Source organism: Pholcus phalangioides, unplaced genomic scaffold (assembly GCF_987345545.1).
Source record: "Pholcus phalangioides strain wild (caught in Gottingen) unplaced genomic scaffold, Ppha-v1.0 ptg000001l_1, whole genome shotgun sequence".
In the NCBI taxonomy this organism is placed as follows: domain Eukaryota; kingdom Metazoa; phylum Arthropoda; class Arachnida; order Araneae; family Pholcidae; genus Pholcus; species Pholcus phalangioides.
The window spans coordinates 11264011-11287718 of NW_028301594.1; the positions used below are offsets into that span (position 1 = coordinate 11264011).

General features: G+C 35.1%; 2 protein-coding genes across 3 annotated transcripts in view; one reads left to right on the plus strand and one right to left on the minus strand.

Moving 5' to 3' along the window:
* The window catches only part of Phlpp (PH domain leucine-rich repeat protein phosphatase), a 50584-nt gene extending 31311 nt beyond the window's left edge, over positions 1 to 19273 (plus strand). For both annotated transcript variants that reach the window (XM_089253463.1, XM_089253396.1), the window contains exons 4-14: positions 4435 to 4588; positions 5785 to 5845; positions 6189 to 6284; positions 7326 to 7487; positions 9008 to 9199; positions 11181 to 11343; positions 12127 to 12257; positions 13543 to 13689; positions 14879 to 15067; positions 15258 to 15468; positions 18358 to 19273. In XM_089253463.1, the coding sequence (XP_089109589.1) occupies positions 4435 to 4588; positions 5785 to 5845; positions 6189 to 6284; positions 7326 to 7487; positions 9008 to 9199; positions 11181 to 11343; positions 12127 to 12257; positions 13543 to 13689; positions 14879 to 15067; positions 15258 to 15468; positions 18358 to 18900 (2049 nt within the window). In that variant the 3' untranslated portion in view covers positions 18901 to 19273. The remainder of the gene's footprint in view (positions 1 to 4434; positions 4589 to 5784; positions 5846 to 6188; positions 6285 to 7325; positions 7488 to 9007; positions 9200 to 11180; positions 11344 to 12126; positions 12258 to 13542; positions 13690 to 14878; positions 15068 to 15257; positions 15469 to 18357) is intronic.
* Positions 19274 to 21795: 2522 nt separating this feature from the next.
* LOC149089876 (G protein-coupled receptor dmsr-1-like) lies at positions 21796 to 23456 on the minus strand. Its single transcript, XM_089235480.1, has one exon. It carries the CDS (start codon positions 22930 to 22932, stop codon positions 21796 to 21798), a length of 1137 nt encoding a protein of 378 aa, XP_089091606.1. The 5' UTR covers positions 22933 to 23456.
* Between the last annotated feature and the right edge of the window lie 252 nt (positions 23457 to 23708).

Below are 23708 nucleotides of genomic sequence, written 5' to 3' on the forward strand. Positions count from 1 at the left end.
TGGAAAACTATAGAAATCCAACATCAGCCGACCACCACTGTGCCGCAATGGGGTTCAAACCTGGATCCTCACGATGAGTCATGCTGACACTGGTGCCAAAGAATGGTGTAGAGTAACACTTCTCTGCAGAGATGAGGCAGACCTATTCAACACAATACTTTCATAACATGAAAAATTTAAGCAGTAACTATCTTCATTTCAAAATACGGAAAACAGATGGCAGCACAAGCCCAGAAGCAGAATGGTTTGCATTGTTCTGCAATGAACCCTGCGGTGATTGAAAATATTCTGCTGTAAAAATTCTCTTAATAGTGCTTTCTATGCAAATGAGTTCCATTCTTAAAATTCTTACCGAGATTGTTCTGTGACGTATATCGCTGATTTTGGCTTATTCTGCTTTGGGGAGCATCAGCAAAACTCTGACAACACAAATACGTTAAGCGCAGTGGCGTATTAAAGTTGGTCGGGGCCCCGGGCGCAAAAGAAAATATTGGGCCCCCTAAATTATAGAAAGTGTGAAATTTGTGTTTTTCGGGGCCGCTCCCGCCGTTAAATCCGCCTCCGTCTGTAGGTCATTCCCAGGCTCACAAACTCTCTAGGTCACTCTTTTGGTCAGTTCCATGCTCACAAACTCACTCTTTTGGTCAGTCCCATGCTCACAAACTCACTCTTTTGGTCAGTCCCATGCTCACAAGCTCACTCTTTTGGTCAGTCCCATGCTCACAAACTCACTCTTTTGGTCAGTCCCATGCTCACAAACTCTCTAAGTTACTCTTTTGGTTGCTTATTTCCTCGATTTCTATGTCACTCTTTTGGCCATTTGAATGCTTGCACACACTCTGGGTCACTCACTGACCTAGTTCGTCACTCTCTGGGCAAAAGCGTATAAATTTTCCCGGCCTTCTCTCATTCCATTAATTTTCTTGGCCACTCAGTTCTCAAATTCGCCGCCCTGTGCTCTAACGCGCTTTGCCTCCCTCCTGTAAATACGCTTGTCTCTACTTTTGTCACTTATATGCTTGCACACCCTCTTGGTCACTCTTTTTTTCGTTCACTGACCTGGTCCTTTGGTCATTTCCATGCTCACACATGCTCTAAGTCAGTGTTTCTTAACCTTTTTCAGCTCGTGGCCCCCCTATAGAACACGTTTTTTCTCGTGGCTCCCCGGTCCTATCCAGGGCCCGCTCTACCCTCATCCAAGAGTGAGATACTTTCTATTTTTTTATTATGAATGAAATTTTAATAAATCAGATCAATCTATGGACTCCTGGCTATAGGCACGGATTCAAATGGGGGATTATCATCTCTCTCAGGAGTCAAATTATATGGTAAAAAACGGTCTGTGTAAAATACGGGACGATCCAACGAACCTCTGCACGGTAAATCGACCCTCCCAACACTTCAACCGTTGCTCTGGCAGTCCTCCATACTTAGCTGGAAATAACAGCTTTCACATGAAAATCATAGTACCAGATCCCATATAGTGCAGTCCCCCTCCCTCCATTATAGACATGAAGACACGGGTCATGCCCACATAGATCCAAGGATTAAGATGCCCGGGGTTCTATGGATGGATATGATGGATTCTGAAAGTAGTAATATTTTTCAACCATGTTTCACTTTTAAAGCTGCTTTCTTCACAGCTCTCTATGACTCCCTTCACCACCTGTCGTGGATCATCTTTCTTCTGATTTTCTCCCGTGGCTCCCTAGAATATCCCAGGACCACAAGGGGGGCCACATAGCCCCAGGTTGAGTACCACTGCTCTAAGTCACTCTTTTAGTCAGTCCCATGCGCACAAACTCTCTAGGTGAATGTTTACTTCGCTTTCTATGTCACTCATTCGCCATTTGCATGCTCGTACACACACTACGTCGCTCTTTTAGTCATTTCCATGCTTGCACACTCTCTAGGTCAATGGACCCCTTTGGAGCATATTTTTTTCTCGTGGCACCCCGTCTTTTTGACCACGCATTCCTCAAATTTGCCCCCCCCCCCCATCCCTCACCGAAATTGCTTCCCTGGGCAGCAATTTAGGTTCCCGCTTATCTCCCTGCAAATATGCCACTGATTATAGCAGTATCAACGAAATCAAGTCGAAATTTAGAAAGTTTACAGTAACGTAATTACCACGAATCATACACATGAGTATTATCCATCTGAAGAAGATAATGTTTGCATTGATGCTCTGTCATTGTCAGGAGTAGTTTCTACAGCCGCGTTTCCATTGTTTTTTTCTCTGCTTTTCCATCAGTTTCCGTGCTGATCCAGAAGTGGTGCGATAGAACAACCGGTCTATAGATACAAATCATTTTCCCATATTTCCAGGTGTTTTTCTAAACGCAATCGCAACGATCCGTTAATAGATGATGATCTTTATCTGATGATTGTTTGTGTAGATCTCATTCAGAAGATTACGATTGTGGTCAAACTGTTTGTGGATCATCTTTGGATCATGATTATGGCCCAGACACGCAGACAATAAAATAGGAACACATTTCAAGAGAATTACTCACGTGTGACTCTACTGAATTTGCTGTGTACATACATACACACCCACTTGTACATACGTATATGAGGCCGTCTCTAGTTATTATTTAGGTCTTATTTAGCACATTAACCTTTGTTATCTTTTTTCCCATTAAACCTCTGTAGAGTTCAGTTGTTGATGTATCTTATATTGAAAAAAAAAGAGATTGATGCAATATTACGATCGCTAAAAAAAGCATTGTTACTTGATGAACCAGTATTGGTGAAATGATCGAACAAATCATACTCAAGTAAGGTTCTTAATCACATGCAACACAAGACGGTCTTAAGAGCACCGTGAGGCAGAATGATTTTTCCGGGCTCCTTAACGTGGTTAAAAATCCCTGCCTACCTATTTACATGCTTTTTGTCGAAGAATTTTTACCGAACATAATTTTTATGTGTGAGCCCCCTCCTTCTGCACTCGAGGCTCCCGGTGTCCCATGCGTATGTAGATGACACTGATGCACAAAATACTTTTCTTTTCCGTTGTAAGAATAATTTCTATTAGAAACTCTCTGTAGCTAATTTCTTTCGTATTTTTGCACATATTTTTCACTAGGCATCTTTTACATTGTTTAATGAAAATTATTCAATTGTACGCAACTAATATTAATGATATACACATATGTTCGTTAAGTCTATGTACTGCAGGAATAAGTGGTCTGTCCAATTGTTTAAGAAATTTCAGTGGTCCTTGGGTTCAGAATGAGAAACACACACACACACACACTCTCTCTCCGCTTTAAGCTACACGCATGTGAACGCAAAATTAACAAATACAGTACCAGCCATTAATAAAATTAGCCGTTTTATAAAATCAAAAATCGCTAAAACGAAATCAAATCTATACCAATCACATTATATAATTACTTCCGTTTAATAAAATCAAGAAACCGCTTGTAAAAATCAAAAAAAAATTCTTGAAATGAATTTTATCTTCTAAGAAACTGCGTGAAACTCGAAAGGAAGTTTAAAGTTGAGAATTATTTGGTCTCATTTTTGGCAGCTGGAATTGGTTTGAAAATATTTCAATTATTCACATTCAATATTTCAATTGAATTGTAAAAGAATTTCGTTATAATAAATTTTAACATATACAAACATTTTTATTGTAACGACCAGTACGGGGCTTGTTGGTTGTCTTGTTTTTGTATTTAAATTTTGTTTCTCTTGTAATAAACTGTCAATTATTATTATTATTATTGAATTTAAGCAATAGGAAGAAAAGGGGGGAAACGAGGATTATGATATCAGAGAAGTAACAAAATAAACTGGGAACTCGAAAATGGAGACGTTTATTTTTAAATTGAGCACAAACCCGGTCTACTGTTATTGTGGGCAATATGCTACGGTAAAGGGCTGCAAACATCGAAGAAAAATCCATAAATCGGAAACGATATAGCCTCCCCGGGCTGGAGCACACGTGCGCAGAGGGGCCTCATAAATGAGATCTGGTTTAAATTTTTGACGGTAAACAATTTAATTGGTAGGCAAAATTTTTTCATGCATGTAGATATTGTAGAGGTTCGAAAAATTGTTTCTTTATATATATACCATCATGTTTTTTTTACATTTTGGATTTGTATTCCATTCCGTTTAGCAAGTTGGGCACATTTTCAAAAATGTTAAATTCATATTTTTATGAATGTTTGGCAGCTGAAGCGGAATATTTTAGAAAGCCCATTTCTTTACACTCGCAACCGCACTGACGAAATATCTCACCACCTTAAAAATCCCTTGATGATCTTATCGATGACAAGCCTAGATATTTTGTAAAGTTGATCAAGAACATCCACGGAATAAACAGTAACACGTGATACGCATGATAATGCATTGCTTTTGCTACAATTTGTATTTTCTCTCCCCCCCCCCCACTTATTCATATCATTTTTTTTCTATTAGAATTTAGGTGTATTAGATGTGTCATATAATAGCATAGAGCAGCTTGACATAGAACTACTTGGGAAACTGGAATCTATCAATTGTTCGAATAATCAAGTGAAGGCGATCAAACTGCATGGTGCTGTGCTACGCATTTTGGTGGCTGAATGCAATGGTATGCATCATTTTTTTCAGCCACTACCACTTTGTTGGGCAATTTGCCTGCTGTGAACTTTGTGTTTGTATTTCCTCGAAATTATTCATGAGAGAGATTTTAAATAATTTTAAATCGTTACAAATTTTTAGTTATGTTTACAATGTATAGAACGGGCATGACTAGAAGTAAAGCTTGTAGTTTTTTTTATTAGTTCCTTCATTAGTTTTCTCAGTAGTTCCAAACTACACAGAACATATTTCTTAATTTATGATGTAAGTTAAATAATGAACCAGAAACAAACTACACACAGTGAAACTTCCCATAACAGATGCTCCCATCTTTTTTTTAATTACGTCGATGGGCCTCACAATGTGTTTTACTATCTATTAACGGACACTCCTCATCAGCGGACGAAATCTTCTGTCCCAAGGGTGTCTGTTATTGAGCGGTTGTACCATATTTAGTTTGGTACAATTTGTGCATATCGTGTTTTCTTGAGCGAATATTCTGAATCGTTTGGAAAATTGTCTATTTTATGGTGCTACATACCTTAACCAAATTAATCGCAGCTTTAAAAGCATTCAGATTCTGTGCATTTTGATGTAATACTTGCAATTTTATGAAAGAGGATATCAGTTTATTTAACTCTGTCATCGGCTCTGACGAGATATCTCACCTCTCTAAAGGCTCCTGATTTTAGCATTGATAAGCCTAGATATTTTGTAACAGTGCTTTCTCAATGAAACACATTTGCCCCATCTCCCTTATTTTGCACCTACTGAGCTGAAAATTGGAAGAAAAGTCTATTTTATTAAAAAATATATGACATTTTACAGGGCTAATGCACTAGCTTAATTTGAAACCTATAGTTGAAAAATAAAGATTTCTTATCTTCAAAATCACATCAAGTTACATGTTACCAACAAAAAATTTTGAATCATGGTTTTGTATATATATAAGTGATCTAACACATTTGTATTATTTCTTGCATATCTGCGCAATTCAATTTCAGTTTTATTCATCACATTAACAAAACATACATTACACAAAACAAAGAAAATCCATTCAAGGTATTGTTGTCACAGTAGTAACATTGAACGATTATATATTCAAACCAAAAACAATTTCAATGATTCGTATCTGTAAATTATTAGTAATTTTGTTGATATAAAACTTTAAATATACCTATAATATATTTTCTTTTTTTCATCAAGATTTGGAATCTTTAACATGCAAAAATCCACCATTATCGTTAGAGAAATTGATTCTTTCTCAGTGAGTACCTTTACTTTATGTTGATATTTTTTGCCTATATTTACTATGCGTCATTGTATTGATTCTACATTTCCTAACATAGCAGTTGGTTTTTGATATATGCATGAATATTTATTTTTTAGATCCATTATTACTTTTTATAGATTTACATACCACAAACACTTGCTTTTTTAAGTTAAGTAGTGTGATTTTTTGAATTTAGTCAATAAATGCAGACAATACTTTCTGTATAGCATGATAGGGGATGTGATACTGATTCTAGCTGTATAACCACCAAAGTTCTTAAATATCTGTGTTATTAAGAAAGAGCATGATGATGTTTTTCCTTTTTCTTTTAAATCAGAAACTGTCTGAAAGAAATACCACAATGGGTGCTTTTGTCCAAGAAATTAATATATTTATGTATGGATCACAATCAAATCACATATGTTCCTGATAGGTGAGAATAGTTTTCTTTCTGTACAACATAACTTGATGAATAATGGGTTTTTTTAATTAATTGCTTGTTTTAGCTTTTGAAGGGCAACATTTTTTCATGCAAACAAATGTAGAAGTGAATTAATTTTTTTTGTTATGATGGATGCTAAATATTGCAATTTTTTTTTTGAAGTTCAAGGCACCAATTGGTCTCTTTTGAGTTGAAAAACTTCATAACTCTAAGCAAACTATAAAGATTTCAAAAATATGAACTCAATTCAATTTTTCGGATTATTCAACGTAGCAATAAAACACTGCATTTCCACAGAAGTTAGAATTTTTAATATTGATTTCTATGGGGGAACCTCCTACTTCTGTCCCTCACAGTGATACTGATAATGATTATTACGTCTATGCAAAAAGCTTCATTTTTGTACTTCATAAAACTTTTAAATAAAAACTTGAGTCATCAGGTGACAATTTTTCTCAACTACTGCATTGTTAAAAATTAATAAGATGCCAAGATTAAAATACATTTTATTCCTTATTTGCATCGTTCAAGCAGTCAGAGAGTTAAAATTTCACACTCTTGTGGTATTCAGTATAAAATGGGATCCATAAGGAAGATTTATTATGTCAGATATAAGCCACAATACTTGTCATCTAAAGCATGTTTTGAAAGCTGTAGCATGAATTTTAAAATATCTAGATATTTTACATTTTTTCCACTTTCCTTTCTTCACTATTATGTGTCAGTGAAACTAACTTAATGGTAATCAGTGAATATAATCTAAGTGCAATCACAGTAGGTAGCTAGAATTCATTGGTATTTTTATAATAGAGAATAATCCCATTACTACTTTTTAAATCTGACATTCAAAGTTGGAAACTTTGGTATGTAGAAAAATGAAGTATATCTCTTAAATGAAATGCATAAATTTTTCCATTCAAAAATTGTAGGCTGTATATAAACAGCATTAAGAACCTATAATGTTCGCTTATCTCAGTGTATTTTAAGAAAGTTTGATGATTAATTCTATCATTTCTCTCTTTAAATGTACAGGCTGTTTGATTCTGCAGTGAATCAGCTGGCAGTCATGAATTTGAACCACAATTCGATTGAAAGGCTTCCCAGCTGCAATTCCCAATGCTCTTTGAGGGAACTGTATCTACAGTGTAACAATATCAAAGAGCTTCCAGATAATTTCTTTTCCAATTTCTTATAGTATGTATACTTTAAAGTTTCATTCTATGTATAATAATTGTTGTTGTTGTTTTTTTTTAATTTATTCTCTACGACACCAAGTATGCTCATTTGAATTCATTATTTAATTGCATGTTTCGTGATTAAAAATAGTGCATTTTATAGATCAGGGTTCTTCAACCTTTAAGACAGTTATTCCCAATGTGGGCGTTAACGCCCTCCCCCCGGGGGCGATGGAAATTTTTAGGGGACGGTAGAAGCTATGGGCATAACATAAGATCCTATGGGTTAGATTGTGTTGGGGGGGGGGCGATGGGAGAAAAAATTTCTGAAGAAGGGGGAGATAGAACAAAAAGGTTGGAAAACTTTGCTTTAAGACATGGTGGGCTAAATTGAAACTTCCCATGAAGCCCACAGGTTGCCAACTCGTGTATTTTAGAGACATCTTTATAGAAGGGACAAATGGGGCCTTGAGTTAAACAGGAACAAAAATAATTAAAGATTTTTATTTATTCTGAAATTATTTCTTTTATTAATTGTCAATTTTGATTAGTTCTGAAATAACTTTTTTCACTAATTCTGAAAAATGATTCTGAAATTACTTTCCTTCTCAATATATTTTGAAATCATTTCTTTCAATAATTATGTAATTATTCTTTTATCTATTGTGAAATAAATTCTAACAGAAATTACAAACAATTTCTCATTGATTTATAAATTATTTTTTCACAAATTTTGACATTTTTTTTTTAAAACTTCAAAAATTATTTCTTTCATTTATTCTGGAATAACAGTTTTTCCATGTTTTAATTATTTTCTTAAAATCATCAGCGGGCCACAACAAAAAGCTCAGAAGGCCAAATGTTGTAGACCCCTGTTATAGATAAAGCTAATGTTTGATAGAAAATATAACAAAAAAGTCATTAAGATTAATGTTGAGCTTTTGTGTGTGTGCCTTATGAACGTACATTACAGAGTAGCATGAATTTGTTTTGAAAAAATAAAACTAAAAACTAAAAAGAGTTTTTTCTCCATTATAGTCAGGGGTCTATCCAACCAAAATTCTTGTCTGTTTTTCTGACCCTTCACAAAATAGAAATTAAAGAAAACATAAATTTGGAATTTGGTTTTTTTTTTGTGGTAAATCAGCTAAAGTGTTTCGCTTTCCACAAAACCACTTATTTTTCATAAATTATATAATGACCATTTTCACAATAACAGGGTCCTTGTACCAGGGCTATAACGGTATTCGACTGTATCTCCTTTTTTTAATCCAATTTATGTTATTTTAAATTTTAAAATTTGCAATCATTTGTAGCATGTGACACATCTTCTCTTCCAAATTTTATGTTATGTCACACGCACTATGATATATTTTTTGTAAATGATTGGAAATTCTAAGAGTGTTCTCATTCATAGATTTACAAGATTAAAAGATCAAGTCTTCAAAGTTTCTTTTTGCAGAGAAATTTTGTGCAATTTTGTATTTCAGAACTCGTTACTTTTATATGATTTAATTATTTTTCTTTACATCCTTCCAGTCTTCAAGTGATAAATTTGTCATACAATCAGCTGCAGCATTTCCCATCGGTGTGCAAGTGTACAAACTTAAGGCACGTGCAGTTGTCTGGGAATAAACTTGCTGACGTGTCTTGTTTGGAGAGCCTTTTCAGGCATCCAACACTCTCTGTACTACATCTTGCTCATAATGGCATCAACAATATACCAGACAAGTAAGTCTTACAAGTTGAACCTATAAATTTAATATTTCAATGCATTTTTTTCTTGTTGAGTTTACATCTTGGGTCATGAATTAATGTGTTCATTTCAAAAGAATTCCATTGGAATTCGCTATAAACATATTAAAAGAGAAATGTGTATATTATTTTCCTTTTTTGTATTTTTATCTTGCTTAATAGATATGAACCATTGTACATTGTCTCTTTGGGTAGATTCACATTTTTAGATTTACAATTGGTTTTAAGACCAGAGCAATAAATTTGAATTTTTAGATTTATAGCTATTATAGCTAAATAACTTATTTAAAAAACATAAAATTGAAAAAAAAGATTTAAAAAAACATTTTTAACTAACTTTCTTTTGGATTTACATTAATGAAATTCATAATATTAATATTTCCGGTAAACTGGTCTCATTTGCAGTTGATACTGTTCTGGTTTCCTCAGCTGAAACAATTGAAAAGTTGATTAAAAATTTGAAAAAGGATATTTATGCAGAGTAAAAGAATTTGAAATCTTTTACTTAGAATAAATGCTAACAAGACTAAATGATACTTTTTAACCTAACAAATTCAAACACACAGACAATTGGATTGAAATTTCATGAATGCAATGACTTTCTCTCCCTTTAATATCATACGTAACTGTACGTACATTGAAAGAGTAATGCACTATAAATATCTTTTGGAATTATTGTTTCAGCCTACCTAAAATGGAAAGATCATTCTAATCTAATTGTTAATAAGTTAAGAGAGAATGATGTTTAAATTGAAAAATATTATATCGTATCAAAGTATTTTTTGCATGGGTGTTGCCTCACATTTTATATGGACTAACAGTATGGGGGAAAGGGAAAACATAAAAATTTGATATCTACTATGAACCATCTTTATGACTGTCTTTGACATGATATCTTACAAACTGACTATAGTAAGATAGTCAAGATATCATGTTTAAACTGGTGGTTTTTCCCTATAACAGTGAATCATTAATTCAATTTAATGTATGACAACTTTATTTATGTAAAGTTTTACTATTTATGCATAAGAACCCGATTAGTATCCGAAAGTGGCTATACAAAGAAGCACTATGAGATCCCAACACCTATATCACATAATTTTGCCAAAAAAACAAAAATTGTTAAAAAATCTGATTTCCTGCTCCAAGATTTTGTGGGAAATTCGATACTATTATTGGGCAACAACAACCACTTTACATGTACAAAAAAGCTATAAAAATCATATACTAGAAATTTTATATGTTGAGTGGTTGTCTCATTTGATATTTAACCATTATGTAAATTGAGGGGAAATGTACTATGTATAAAAGTATATATATTATAATTTCTATTTTATGTTGAAATCTTATGTACCCTTCATAAAATTGATAGCCAAAATGATAATGACATAACAATTTTTAGATTTGAATTAGCAAAAGCTGAAAGCAAAATTGACGATAACAAGACTAAGAACCTGAATGCATAAGATTGAAGTAAATTTTTTTTTCAGAATATTGAAGTTTGAAAAGTTTAAAATTAAAGCCAGTGCCCGGGCTCTTCATCGTGGGGAACACCTCGATGCTGGCCATGTTTCAAGAATTATATTCAACTTTCAAGTTCATTTCTTATATGTATTTGTACTTAAAGTATGCATATCATGTACTGTATCATAATTTGTTGTGGTTCGATTGCAGCTATTGTTGTATAAAATATTTTAGTTTGCTATTGCTATCAAATAATCTGTTCAAAGTAAGCTGTTAGTATAGTATAGTTCATGGAAGAATTCTTTTATCCCTTTGAGTCAAAAGTGTATACGTTGTTCATTCATCTTGTTCAATAAAGTGTGTGTGTGTGTTATGAAGTAAAAAAAAATCAATGTTGCATAAGTAAAGTGAGAACTTTTTCTTTTGAGAAAATTAGATATGCATTAATTGAATGTTTAGCTTGTTTAATTTTTATTTCATCTTTATCTTTCAGTTTCTTCAATAATTGTCCTTCTCTGGCAGAATTATCACTCGCTGGCAATCAGTTACAACATCTGTCTAGTCACATCACTAAAGCAAAGCATATTCGCAAGCTGTTTCTTCATTCTAACGCCTTAAAATTACTACCAGAACTCACTCAGATGACAGAACTCAAAGTAAACCAGTTTCTCTTTTAAGTATAAAATAATCAGTTGTAATCTTTGGTGTTGAAATATGTTATGAGAGAGTGATTCCCCATGCTGCTGCTTCTTTTTGAGTGGAGCAGAAAAAAAGAAACTGTGCGCATACACACTATAAGTTGTTTGAATTATTTAAAGTTTCATCACGAGGGCAAAATAAAAAGGTTGAAGATCTCGCAACTGCACTAAAAAAAATCAGCGTCACTGTTATTCAAGTTGCTATTCAGTTTCCAATCCCTTCTGGTAAGGGAATGAAACTGCAGCTTAGTTTAAAATGAGATTTTCAACGTTTGACCATGATCTTTGACTACTACTATACTGTATACATACCTCATAAACACTATGAAGACACTCTAGGAATTTCTAATGAATTGGTGCATGCCAAAAACTGTTGTGTGTGCATTGCATATGTATGGTCCAGAATTTTTGGAATATGTATCAGTGTATCTATCAACATGGAAGTGGTTTGAATTCTGAAAAAAAGAAAGAAAAATATTATATTGGCCTGTGTGTTTTGCCAGGATAAAATATCTTTGACTCCTGGGAAATTTCGCTGGCACCTAAATTTTTTTGATTTGTCAAGCCCTGTTAGAGAGACACATTCTTTAAATCTATTAGGATATCTAAAATGTGAAATATTGTGTAATATCCAAGATATTTGGATCAAATACTGTTTTTAGTGTTTCTCATAACAGGCCCTATATGTGCATATATTTTTTTCAATGGAATTAATGTGTTGTTATTTTGATTGTTTTATAGGTGTTGGACTTGGCAAATAATGACTTCTCAGGACTCAAGCTAGAAATGCTCATACCAAGCAACTTAATATATTTGGACTTATCAGCAAATCCACATTTGTTGATAGATCCCACAGAATTTCAAACTCTTTGGTAAGTTGAACATCCCTCATTATCTCTTATTGGTACCAGCTGTTTGTATTAGAACTGATATGAAACAGACTTAGCCTTGTGTTATTTAACTCCGTAAACGCTCCATTATTGATTTTCAGTCTGCTAGAAAAATTTACCTTTTTTTCTCAGAATAATTGGTTTTTAAATTTTTGCTGTTATCTTAGGGGCTGTTGAAGTATTACGGCAGCAGACTTTTAACCATTTTTGACCCCCCCATCAGCAAAACTCAGACCCCCCCCCCTTGTCAGCAAATTTTCATCATCACTTCCCCCCACCTCCTAACACATATTGGGATCAGATACGTACTCGGGGGCAGGTGGCCCAAGCCCCGCTATGCCCCTCCCGATGATTTTTTTAAAATGCAAGAAATATTTAAAAACTAAATAGAATTTTGGAATAAAATATCTTTATATTTCATTATAATCAATTTCTGTTAATTCCAACGCTAAGAGCTCAAAATTTTTCTAAGAAATTCATTGCAACCCATCCTCTAAGCCACAAATGTTAAAATTATGCGAAAATTATGGCTCACGGGCCATATGTGGCTCTCGAGGTTATCTGACGTGGCCTGCTACCTCAAACCTAATTTTGTAAAAATGAACTGAGCCGCACATTTACAGATCACTTAAGTGACTCATGGCACAATTCCAGTGTATTTAAGCGCACCGTGACATATTTCAGATCACTTAAGTAGGTCTATGGCACTTTTACAGATCACTTGAGTGACCCACAGTGCAGTTCCAGAACACTTAAGTGATCTGTAGCACATTTAGAGATCCCTTATGAGGAATGTGGCACAGTTTTGCAGCACTTAAGTGGCGTGCATTCAGTTCTACACCACTAACGTTATCCGAGGAATGCTCCCGGATTATTTAAGATTATTTAAGTTATCAACGGCATAGTTGCAGATCATTTGAGTGACGCATGACATAGTTTGAGGGCACTTTAAGCAGCCTGCTACACATTCCTAGAACACTTGTGCGTGCGGACATATTTCCAGCTCACTTGAAGCATCAGCAGAACATTTAAAGGTTACCGAAGCGGTTCCATAGAGGACTTATCAATAGGAAGAATTTTAGTTCAGGTGCCCACAAACTAACGGAAGGTTCTTCTCGTTTTTGGTACACCCATTAAAGATATTTCATATTTTTATAAAGGGTGGTTGATGATGTAAGCATCATCCAAACCCCCCCCCTCCCCGATGATGACGTAATACTTGAATGACCCATTACCATTTGTGAGACATATTTATATATATTTCTAGTGCTCAGCGATCAGTAGCTATTGTTGATATAAATAGCTCAGGCATAAATCACAAGCCCACGCAAAAAGATGCATTGACACCAGATGTAGAAGAAATGAACATACCTTGGGCCTTTGGTTGTACTGAAACAGAGAGAGGGAGAACAAGGTATGGACATCAAATTTTTATTTTTATTTGCTTGTATTTCTTAAAATATGTCTGGCAAGCCCAAATTCAATGAATGATCTACAGTTCTCAGCCACCTCTTTGGGCATTTTGCCTGTTGTGGCATTGTATTTGTATTTGTTGTAACCTTTTCTAGGGATATTCAAAAATCAATATTTTAATTGAATTATTAATCATAAAGTAGAAAAAAAACTACTTTTAACCCGTGTTTCTCAATCTAAGGCCATATGTCCCTTGTGGTCCTGGGATATTCTAAGAGGGCCACTGATGAAAATCAAATGGAAGGGAAGCCATCACAGGTAGTTAAAGGAGAGGGAGAGGCACATAGAGCTGTGAAAAAAAAAATTCAGAGCTGAGAAAGCAAATCCTTTGAATGACAATGGTGAATAAAAGCGTGACTGTTTTTGAAATCCAAGTAGAACTGCCCATAGTGTCTGGACCATTTTGATGAATGGGGTGACCCAGCATATAACCTGACAAAACGAAAACTCAATGAACTCTAACCAAGGGGGGTTCAAAGATGGATCTTATTCATGAAAACCTTTGCTTACTATAAATTTACTGAGAAAATAAATTAAATAAGTATGCAGTGGCTCACCAAAGACTGCGGCCAACAGTCGCCAAGTGCGAAGACTGCGTGAGACGATGACTTGACTCTCCAGACCAGAGCAGAATGCTCAGTCGATGTGTTGTGTGCGATTGAAGCTAATATGTTTTATATCATAAAAGAAATACTATAAAAGAAAATTATGTTATAAAAAAAGTAATACATTAAATAGCAAAAGATCATGTGTTCAGTCTATGATGCATCAAAAGAGTCATGCTGCAAGTAGAAAGGGTCATCCCACTTCTGGATGAGGGTGCTGTATACCCATGAGAAGAAAATATGGGCTAAAGAAGGCCAGGGGCAAAAAAAGTTTGAGAAACACTGCTCTAAACCATAGAAATTGACATTTATTTTTCAATTAGGATTATAAGGGTCTTAAAATCATGAGAGTGCATATTCTTTTATTGGAAAATTCATTGTGAAAAATTGAACTTGAGAGAAATTAAATAATTGTTCTTTATGAGTATGTAATATTGTGTTGTCATGAGATATCTATAACATTCCATGATTTGATTGTAAATCATTCAAATTTATCTGATTTCATTAAGTACATTTTCATTACAGGCTTTTTGTTGAACTACAAAAGAAAAATCTATCAGGTCAATTTGAAGCAATTCTAGCCTTTATCGAAGCTGATGATAATGACCTGGCACAGCAGCTGAGGAGGGCATTGCCTGGTTTTATACAGACTGAAAGAGAATGCGAAGAGACACCACAAAATTATCTTAGAAATGTATTGCTGTCTAGTGTCAGGTACAAGAAAGAATATGCAATTGATAATAATTTTAATGGAAAAATAGAACTTGTCTTTTTTTGCAGTCAGTTTTATGCCAACTGTCATCTGCATAATACTCCCATTAAAAATAAACTATTACATGCTTGGAAATTTAAAAGTCTTGTAATTATATCCTGTTTAAGTAAAAAAATGGTTTTTTCTTTATAGGTTTCTTAGGGCCAAAGGACAAAGTCATAATTTAGGAATAACTTTATGCCAGCTGTCAACACTGAGCCATGGTGGACAGATCTCTCTACGCCTAGCTACATTTGGAAAACCATCTTCTTGTGTATTGGGTAGGGCTGGGAATGCAATCATATTGACCCAGAGAGATGGGTGTCGATTGGTCAATGTCGATGAATGGATGGATGTCATGGCGGTCAGTCTTCCTCAATTTCAATAAAAGTCCTTTAACATTTTCATTATCTTGACGCTCACAGCAACTGCTTTTCTTTGAATTGAAAATTAAAAAAAGTTGAATCTGAGATAACTTTAACAATATCATCGTTACTTTAATTAAATAACATCATGGTTTTTTTCTTTACCCAGTATTTACCTCTTTTTCTGTTTGTGCTTTTATTAGGCATATTGTATGAAGAATTCTTATTCTTTTCAGTATGATATGCATAGGCATGGGTGGAGATACCCCCCCCCAGTGGCAAAGGTGAAGTCGACTGATACAATGTATATGTGTATATATGAATTGACATCATCATCATCATGCCCCCAGACTTTCAACTCTATCTCCACCTATGTATAACAATACCCTGTATTATGATTATCATACCTATATATTGTTCTTCGGCCATGCACACTTCTCATAATATTAATGTATTCCATCTTTAATTATAAATCTTGTTTAATGATGCTTTTCTCTGGTCTTTTGAGTATCTTTACATGAGAGTTTCACTACTGTATTATTTTTGCGAGGGTGCTGCAGGAATATTATCACAAGGCAAGGAAGCCACAAGAATCAAAAGTTTGAGAACCACTCTGCTCTTAGATTGATCAGTTTTGTTTATAAAATTCTTCTGAGAATTAAGGTTTTTGGTATTTCTTCCTTATAATTCTAATGCATTGTGATCTTGAATGAAGTATACAATGAGATATTGGAACTCATAGTACATGTGCATTTCGTATTCTGACCAAGATATTCTCGTAATTTAACCAATTATTAGTAATTTCATTGTGAAAAAGAATAGAGTAATCATTGAAATATGAGAAGTTTATTATTTTTTTCTATACTTCTAATGATAACTAACTGGAAGAAAACAAACAATTTAAAAAGTTTGTGCATTTGTATTGATGCTGCCAACAGTCAAGTAGTTTGCACTCCAGTCTTTGAAAGTACAGGTATGGGTGTGTTAATCACAGTGGTGTGATTTTGTATATCTTAGTAACTTGCTCTAGCTATTCAGCTATTCACTAAAAGACTATAGGCTCTCAATGTGTAGGTTACAACCCAGGCCCGTAACCAGAAATTTCGTTCCGTGGGGGGGGGGGGGGGGAACGAAAGTGATAAAACAATAGATTTGGCCATCTTTTCCCTTTTTCGGTCATTTTCGGGGGGTGTCTGGTCTCCCCTCCCCCTCGCTACGGCCTTGTTACAGCCCAAAATCAGGTTGAAGGGCAGGGCCATAGCTTACCTTCTTGGGGTCTTGGGGCAGACATTCTCTTATGAGGATTCCCTTGAAAAATGAGGATCCCCGTAAAATAAGTGTAAATTTTTTGTGAGGGGGCCCCCATTTGGCTCGGGTCCCGGATGCCCTAGCCTAGTTACAGCCCTGTTGAAGGGCTTCAGAGAGGGGTCGTGCATATCCACTGTTGCAAATTTACTGGTTTCACTAATTTTGAAAATCAACATTTCATTAATGAGGAATATTTAATTGGCATTTTTGAATTCAGAATAGGCCAGTGGGTTTTGGGTTACTAAATTGTTGTTGATTTTGGGTCCTGTCTGAAAAGGTCAAGAACAATACCCTGTGCTCTAGACAAATACTTTTCCATTCAAAAAGAGTTTGAGTCATGAGAAGATTTGAAAGCTTTCATTTCAAGTACCATTTTTTGCATTTCATAAGTATTTCTTCTTTAATTATTGGAAAAACTTACTTAGTGACATCAAATTTTACCAATGAAAATCTAATATATATATATATATATTTTTATTTCAATGTTTAATCATTTAATCGCTTTGCCAAGATAAGCTGAAATTGAGGCGTCCAGAGCTATTATTTTTTTTAAATTATAGCATTACCCGGCATACCGGGAAATACTGAAGGATACCAGCATGCCAGAAATACCCATACTTTCCGACATGCAGGGAAGTTCGAGTCAAAGATTTTGGAAAAGTCTTAAATATTTAAACCAAAACAAGCAATTGAATTAGCTGATTTAAACCCCATCTGTGTTCAGCATTTTAGGATCTTTTGTGTTTTACAAACCGAACTACATTCAGATATCTGGAGCTTTAGATTTGCTTTTGCTATCATTAGTCTTGGTTTATTGCAAATGTGGAATGCTAATGCTATTCATTCTCGTAAGTAAGATGAGTTAAATGGAAAAGTTAGCAGACTGCAAAGTTTTTTTTTGTATTCGTTGATTATGTGTTTAAAATCTGAATTAGGAAAGCGAAAAGTTAAATTGCATTGCAAAACATATTGTAACACAACAACGACAGCATATTTCTTCAATCTTGAATTTGCAAAACAAAATTGTGCGATACACAGTATCTGTATATCGTATTAGGCTTGCAATAATTAGGATAAAACGATAAGTAAATGTTTAATTTCCATTATCGTCATCAAATTCCTGGACAAAACGTGTTGCTACAGTGAAAACTATTATTTTATTTCGATTCGTGTATCAATTTAGTATTTAATATGTACTCGTAGTTTAATATCTCGGTTTCCTAAATGTATCACGTGATCCTTGTTCAATCTTGCTTTTTCCGGCTTGCCGAGAATGGACCAGACTATACCGCTGTAAAAGCTGGTGCCCCCGATTTTTACTGCACGCTTTCTAATGCTGGGAATACGGCATATCACGAAAAATAAAATGGCAGACTCTTAATTTCCTAGCAGCCTTCATATTTTACGAAACAAGGTTTTTTTGGACACTTTTCGAAAGAATTATATATTTATACCAATTGCATTATTTTATTTCATATTCACCTTTTTCATGGGATAGGTGAAAAATTTAAAATACGAATTAACCAAGTACGCTGTGAAATTTATCCACTGATAATTTTTTTCGCTTTTGTTTTTTCAAGGCATCCGACGTATTCAGTAAAAATCGTTTCGAGTCAGGACCAGTGACGTGTTCATTGCGAGGTCCGTGGGCTGCTATTCCAGATCCCGAAATCAAAGAGCTCATTCTCAATGTACAAGATAAATACGTTGTATTTGGCGACAGTAGCTTCTCGAAGACAATATCGGCAGAAGAAGTTTGCAAGATAGTTCATTCTTCGAAACATCCCGTAGCTGCAGCCAAAGCATTATCCGAGAGATACGCATCCGTAAGTAATGGGAGGAGAGAATGTGTCGCTGTTGTTTCGTTAAAGTCCGACTTACAGCAGAGGCCGGAACAAGAAGATGTAGAGAAGTATAGGTGCTGGGAATTCATGCTCGAACAAAACCACAAACTACTTTTCACCAAAGAACTTGAAACTATACATAAAACTATACTTAACAACCCTCAGAAAATAGGTAGTCCGGATCCCAGCTCGTGGTACAGCTCTGCATTCTCGAAGTACCGATGTCCCTTGCCGTCGCATCGTGGCAGATATTATTGCTATGGAAATAAAACTGAATGAAAATCAAAAACATTTTTCCACCGGTCAGTTATTCCATTCACAAAACAGGTAAAAAAAAAAGGTATTCTGAAAACAACTTTTTCATGTCGAAGTGTTTTTCAGTACTTCATTATTGCGTATAGTTCTTTGCAGTAACAATAATTAAAATACCATTTTTAGAAATGGAATCGGTATTGCTTCATTCAAATCCTAATACCTAATATGACATTATACTTCTGATGTATACCTTCTTATTAGTTCCGATACAATTGTAAATGTAGATAGTTCTGAAGATGTACCGTGAAATGCCTTGCTTCATTATTATTTTTTCAGTGTGTTGTGTATAAAATGATTCTTAACTGAAATTTTATTAAAATACTTATTTTCATTAGAATATGCTGTGCTCTTGAATATGTTTGAATGAATGTATAGTATTGAAATGCAGAAACATCCCGAATTTCTCCAATTGGACAAACAGTAGAAGTCCGTTACAACGACGGCTCACAATCACGAGGAAAATTAGTGTTATAACGGACTTTTCGTCATGAGCGAATTTTCATAATTTTTCTCTGCCAGTTTATTATAAACTTGCTATTTTATCTGCATTGTTTTAGGTCATTTCGTTCTAATATCAACAGATGAAAACAGAACTCTAGTCATGAAATTCAATTTTAGTTCTCACAGCAGTTAATTCTCTGACATTTTCGCTGTAAATTTCGTATTACCAAAGTGATTTATACAACCAACTGAACAATTAAAAGTCTCAATTATTATATAACTGTTCACTTCCATAGCTATATGGTCTCGTAACATCCCTCTAACAGTGCCGTCTGGACCCACCCGGGCCACGACCACCTAGATAGGAGGTTATATAGGAGGTCATGCCCGGACATGGCCCGGGGGCCTGACAAAAATGAGATCTGTTTGAGATTTTCGAGAAGTAGGGCCTAAGAAAAATCATTTGGCCCGGGGGCCCATGATGCTCTTAAGATGGCCCTGCCCTCTAATCGAAAAAAAAAATTTATCATGATTTTTTTCAGTCATTCGGAAACGACTTCAAACTACAAGTTCTGGTCTCGTACTCGTACGATACAAAAAAATTGAAGTTTGTATCTCGGTAAACATACGATCTCTAGAAATTAAATGACATATCTATATATAAAATGAACATGTGTTTGTGGTTAATTTCTAATTTAAATTATGCTTTTATACCAACGGTTCAAAAGTTCGAAGTCTTACTACACTGTATAAATTATGTATTACAATTGCTGCATATTGTTTTTAGTCAGTAATGTTTAATGTAAATAAATTAAATAAATGTTAGTAAATAAATGTTTAATAAGTAATTAATGAGTAGATTCGCATGTTAATTATTTAATTACATTTGTTTAAGGATAGAAATTTATTGTATTGTATGTGGCTTGGCACTTAACAATTGAAACGTAAAACAAACAGTTTTTCAGCTGTTTCGAATCGAAAAAAAACGTCAAATTTTGCTGTATTTTTAAATTTATTTATAAATTTAATTTCTAAATAAGTTTAAATTATAATAAATAATTTATTATAAATTTATAAATTTCTATGGAAAATTTTGATGGATTTTCTTTCTTGGAAAATTTCGATTCCGCTTTTAAAATTTCATCATGTGTGTGTGTGTGTATGCGTGGTATTTTTGCCGATACTGAACGATTGTTAGCCAAAACTTAGTCATATGATTGCATAGTAACTCTTACCAAATTACAGAAAATATGCACAGGGTGATTCGAAATTCATGACACAAACTTTGAGGGGTGATGGAACATGCCTAAACAAGCACTTTTCGTCATGGAATATGCGGTCGAATATGAAAAGTTGAGATGCAAACTCTGTGATAAAACAGACTGGTGACTCATTAATGACACTGTATCTGATCCGTTATAGCGGACATGTAGTGTTTAAGTAATTTAGTTTCCCTGCAAAAATGGACCTATTTCATTATGTTGGAACTACATCCTCCCTCCGATCCCATATGATTGGATTTTGGTTTTATTGGTGCAAAGACCATCAAGAATATGCTGCGCCAAACTGATAAGCAGTAGAACGACTTGTGGTAGATTTCGCTTTTAGCTACGGTGAACTACGGAGAAGCTTACCACATTACAACCCCATAAACCCTTGGATGGTGGAAAACACGTATCGCAGTAAATCCGTTAGAAAATATAATATTTGCTACTGATGAAGTGCTATTATGCACTCTCTAAAAGCACCTCTGATGCCTTTTCTATTGCGATTCGACCACATGTTCTATGACCAAAAATGCTTGTTTAGATGTCTTATATCACTTCTTGAAGTTTGTATCATGAATTTAGAATCACCCTGTACACAGGGTGCATAGGGAAGTCCCTTCATTCTGGAATTACTCACGAACCGTGAATCCTAGAAACATACTTCCAATCGAAAAAAAGTATCCAAATAACCTCAAATATAACCTCCCCCAAATATAGACCTCAGATGCGTCATTCATATTGCAAGAGATGTATAGTTATTAAAATAAAAAAATTGACTTATCTGATCACCTTGTCCTAAAAAAATCCAATAAGAAAGTTGTTGCCCTGTCTCTCCTGATGCCAAAAAAAAAATCCATGCAAAGTTCGATGAGGTATTTGAACTCAAATACCAATGAAAATGAAAGGAAAGCATAGCATATGAAGCGTAGAATGAGTTTTTCCGTTAGTTTATGCTATTGATAAATTTTTAAACCAACTGCGGTTAAGGTACGAGAAGGTTAAAGTAAGGCTACTCGGGACCCCGTAAAAAAAAGCGATAAAGGAATAAATGCCAGGCAAGTACAAAAATTTACAAATTTTAAACGAACTTCATCTACGAGAAAAGATTCAATACACCAGAGGCTAAGAAAAGTAACTCACAGTAACTCCTCTATACGACGGCAGCGACAGCATTACACCCATTCTGATTCTGCCTCCAGATTCCCTTCAGTATTTTCGGCATGAACAGCAGAGTGAATGTCTCACGGAACTGTTGGCTCATGGTGCAGTAGATAATGAAGTTGATGGCGTTGTTAACGAGCGCTAAGGCATCCATAATTTCGCCAAAGTTCAGGTAGACGTTGTCGAAGAAGTCTGAGCCTAGGATGCCGCTCAGCAGTGCCAGCAGCCCAGACGGGAACTCCGTCATCAGGAATAGCAAGAGCACCGCCAGCAACATCCGTGTTGTTCTGTCGTGAGTGGTATCTGTCTCGGTTCTGTTCTTTAGCCTCTGGCGTCTCAGGTTCGCTTCGTAAAGCGCCCTGATCAAAGCGAAGCTCAGAGCTGTCAGCGCGAAACAAGGGACCAGCTTGGTTATCACGCTGAAAAACCAGAAGTTGATACTTTTCAGGAATTCGTCGTGCCTATGCGCGATCTCGTTGAATCCGACTCTGTACGTGGCGTGTCCATCGTCCTCGACGTACTCACTGACGGCGAACGCCAAGTACTGTGGTATGCATATCAGCGTGCAACTGGCGTAAGTGGACAAGATCGCGAATTTGGCTCTTGGCATAGCACACCAGTTAACCGAACTGGCCGGGAAACTCACGGCCATGAACCGCCAAATGGCAACGGTCACCGTCAACCACGTGGAGATGGTGTGGTTGACGACGGTGAAGTGAGCGTGAAACAGCGTGAAGACTGCCCAACCGTAAGAGAACCTGTCCGTCTCGTTCAAGTCCGTCCTGACGTAGTTATGAATCGTGAAGGGTAAGTACGACAGCATTACCATCATATCAGCCACCGCCAATCCCGTCAGAATGGCATTAGTCGGCGACACCATGTTCTTCCTAGTAAGCACGATCACGTTCAGTATGTTAGCCGTCAGACCGAAGATACACACTATTAGGGTGATGTAACCGTGCACGGAACCGTAGGTGCTGTGGAACACACCCAAATAATCGCCGTAGAAGGGGGTTCTGTAGGCGTAGAAGTCATCGTACATACTCGAAAAGTTTCCGTTACTGTAATTGAAAGTTTCAGTTTCAAGCGTCTCGTTTAGAGATATCGATATGAAGCTGAAATTCATCTTTCAGTACATCACAGCGAACATTTTAACGAACAGATGCGCTTGAAAATTTGATAGGATTTTACTTTCAGGTATTCATAAGTTAAACAGACCTGGTGTGTAGCACAATAACACAAACCTCGACGTGTTTAGCAAGAAACAAACTTAAGAGCGATGTATTTTTCCTTTTTTTAGACAAAATCATGATCTCGCTCTGTTCAACTAATTGTCATCCCATTGTATAAACTCCATAGAGTTTCAGTCAAAAATTTATTAGTTAATTCGTAGAACGGAACTCTTTTATGTCGTTCGGATATCAGTTAGAAGCTGAGTAGAGTCGAATAATTGGAAGTTTTTGAATAGTTTCAACTTCATGCTCGTACCAAATCCAATGCTGTTCTAGAAAAAGTTTCTGGTGTGAAACTCCATTATGAATTCTTTTATAAGTTCAATAATCTATTTATGTCCATGAAAAAGAACTTTCCGGAAATATTCAATCAACCAGGCAGAATCCATTGCCATCCTTAAAAAAAAAAGAAGCTTTTTCAATGGAAGAAAAATTCATGAGCATACGGATAGCTCATCAATCACTCGATGATTGATCTTCGTTAACAAGTCGCTACTTACTCCTGAAATGAAAAAAAAAACATAGAAAAATAAAGATGTCGTTAATTAAAAATTCATTGTAATAAACTTATGTAGTTTCTTAAAAAAAGCATAAAAGAAGAAAAAATACATATTTTTTCAAATTAATAAATTTTTACACAAAAAATAAATTCTTTTTTTGATGAATGAGT

Coding starts and splice junctions, on each gene's coding strand:
- LOC149089876 (XM_089235480.1), bottom strand. CDS start 22,932: ATGAATTTCAGCTTCATATCGATATCTCTAAACGAGACGCTTGAAACT.